Raw genomic sequence first — 2,561 nt, forward strand, 5'->3', positions numbered from 1 at the left:
GGCCTTAATGTGTGAAGGTCTTTTGATGGTGGTTGCCATTTCCTGGTGACCGAGTCCTAACATGGTGTTCTTTGGAGATTTCAGCCGCCAGAGGAAGGAGATGAGGAGTGGTCAAGCTGTTTAGTAAAGATGTTGAAGAAGCTGAAAATAAAGAGAACAGTGTATGTTAGTTAACCTGTATGGCTTTAGAGGAATTTACATGGACAACACAAATACAGATACTTACCCATAATGATTCTATGAGTCCCAGATGATAGAGTCTTTTGATGGTGCTTGGTCATTTGCAAAGTGAGGAGGTCGTAATACAGTTGGCCTTAATGTGTGAAGGTCTTTTGATGGTGGTTGCCATTTCCTGGTGACCGAGTCCTAACATGGTGTTCTTTGGAGATTTCAGCCGCCAGAGGAAGGAGATGAGGAGTGGTCAAGCTGTTTAGTAAGATGTTGAAGAAGCTGAAAATAAAGAGAACAGTGTATGTTAGTTAACCTGTATGGCTTTAGAGGAATTTACATGGACAACACAAATACAGATACTTACCCATAATGATTCTTTGAATATCAGGTGACTTTAGTTATGATTGTGGTAGTTGCCATTTCCTGGTGAATGTGTCTTTTGATGTTGGTCGGTCATCGCCATTAGCAGGTGTGGTGTATTTTCATTGTGGTAATTGCCATTTTCAGTTGATTGTCTCTTTTGATGGTGGTTGGTTATTGCCATTTCCAGGTGACAGAGTCCTATCATTGAAATATCATGCCAAAGAGGCAGGAGGTGAGTGTACAATATAGCATGCAAAAGATGCACTTTAGCAAGTGAAATCAAAGTACATAAAGCAAAAATGCTAAATAATTCTCAACTGACCTATAACAAACGCCACAAGTGCTGGAAACTGGAGTGATCCTCTTTCCTCTGTCTTGCCATGCAAGTGTTTTGAAGTGCACTTCGTCTGCCTTTAGCTAACCAAGATTTTACATAAGGCACTGGATTCCATAAGTGAAGAGGAGGACCACATATGCTAATCATCATAAGTTCTGCTAGGTGAGAAATGGAAAGAGAACTCCTTATCTTCGTAGCGATTATGTTCATTACACTGAATCCTCTTTCACATTCTGCATTACTAACTGGCAAAGTTTGTACACATTGCAAAATTGGCAATAAATCTGATGGTACACTTTTGCCTCCATTGTCTTTGAAGTCTCGAAAAGCCATCTTTGTTTTTCCAAAGTTAATTTGGAAACGGTCACATAAGGTTTTCAACTCTTTTTCACCAAACTCTACTGGCAAGACATCAGGCCAGAAGTCATTGTAAAGAACTTTTACAAGTTTGTAAAAATTCATGTCTTCTGATGACAAACAGCGATTTTCAATATTTGCTTTTAGGCTAGCATAAAACTGCCCTCGTCTGATGGTTTTGACTTTAGCATTCTTAATAAGTTCTACTTCTTTGAAATATCCTCTTGCGATAGCTTCAGAAGCCTCATTTGAGAAAATTCCAGATACATTTTCAATGCGTGATTCAAAAACATGAACCTGCCTTACTAATAGCCTTTGAGCTTTTACCAAGTGAATGTTTCGGTCTTGTAAAGCAAGTGAAAGGTCACGAAGCTCTGACAGAGCATCACACATTAAGGCCAAATTCATAAGGAACTCCTCACTTTGCAATTGCCTACTCAAAGAGCCAAACTTTGTGCTTTCTTTAGTTTTGCTTTGCACCTGTTCTTGAAAATGCTTGAATAAGGCAGCATATGATCTCCATATAGCATAAACTGTTCTAAAGCTTGAGGCAACCCATCTAGTATCAAGCACACGACCTATGCTCATAAGAATATCATGGAGCTCTGCTGAACACCTTTTTAATTCTCTTAAATTCTTTGGAGAACGACTGTATAGTGCATACAGACTATCTACAAAAGACTGAAAGTGGTATATCTCGGTAAGATCCTTCACTGTATCTGCAACAGCTAACTCTATGCGGTGGTTTATGCAGTGCCAACTGATGAGTTTGGGAAATTCCTTACGTAGAATTGTGGCAACTCCAGACTTACAACCAAGCATTACTGCTGCTCCATCACTCCCTTAACCAACAAGAAGTTCTGACAAAAGGTTTTTAGATAAGCCATGCTTGCTCAGCGTGGTTAATAAGGAATCACAAATGCCCTGGGCTGTAGTACTATCAAGCTCAACCAAATCTAGGAAAAAAGTTGTAGGTTGGCAAGCTTCTGAACTATCACCTGACATTGCTGCCATCATTGCACGCACATATATAATCATTGTGGTTTTTTTAGACACACTTGTACTTTCATCAATCTGAATGCTTACTTTTGGTTTTAGGGTTACTATATTCTGAATGAGTCGCTTTCTCATTTCACATGAAATATGGCTAACTATATCTGTGCATACAACATTGCTCTGCAATATTTTTCCAAGATCACATCCATTGGCTTCCTGTAGATCAATTAACTGTGGATGATCTGTGTATGGACGGTTATTTTTGGCAACATGATAAGCTGTTCTGAAGACTCTAACAGTTGTTTCAATGTGCTCATTGTATTGTTTTGCAACTAAC

General features: G+C 39.0%; 1 protein-coding gene across 1 annotated transcript; it reads right to left on the reverse strand.

The window, feature by feature from the left end:
* Nucleotides 1-585: 585 nt before the first annotated feature.
* Nucleotides 586-2,050, reverse strand: LOC146062916 (E3 SUMO-protein ligase KIAA1586-like). Its single transcript, XM_083174925.1, has 2 exons — nt 857-2,050; nt 586-732 (listed from the first exon to the last, which is right to left on the reverse strand). Exon 1 carries the CDS (start codon nt 2,048-2,050, stop codon nt 857-859), a length of 1,194 nt encoding a protein of 397 aa, XP_083031051.1. The 3' UTR covers nt 586-732.
* Between the last annotated feature and the right edge of the window lie 511 nt (nt 2,051-2,561).

Source organism: Crinia signifera, chromosome 3 (genome assembly GCF_055691185.1).
Source record: "Crinia signifera chromosome 3, ASM5569118v1, whole genome shotgun sequence".
Taxonomy (NCBI): domain Eukaryota; kingdom Metazoa; phylum Chordata; class Amphibia; order Anura; family Myobatrachidae; genus Crinia; species Crinia signifera.

Excerpts from the sequence above, each read along its gene's own strand:
- LOC146062916 (XM_083174925.1), bottom strand. The coding sequence starts at position 2,050 with ATGCTTGGTTGTAAGTCTGGAGTTGCCACAATTCTACGTAAGGAATTT.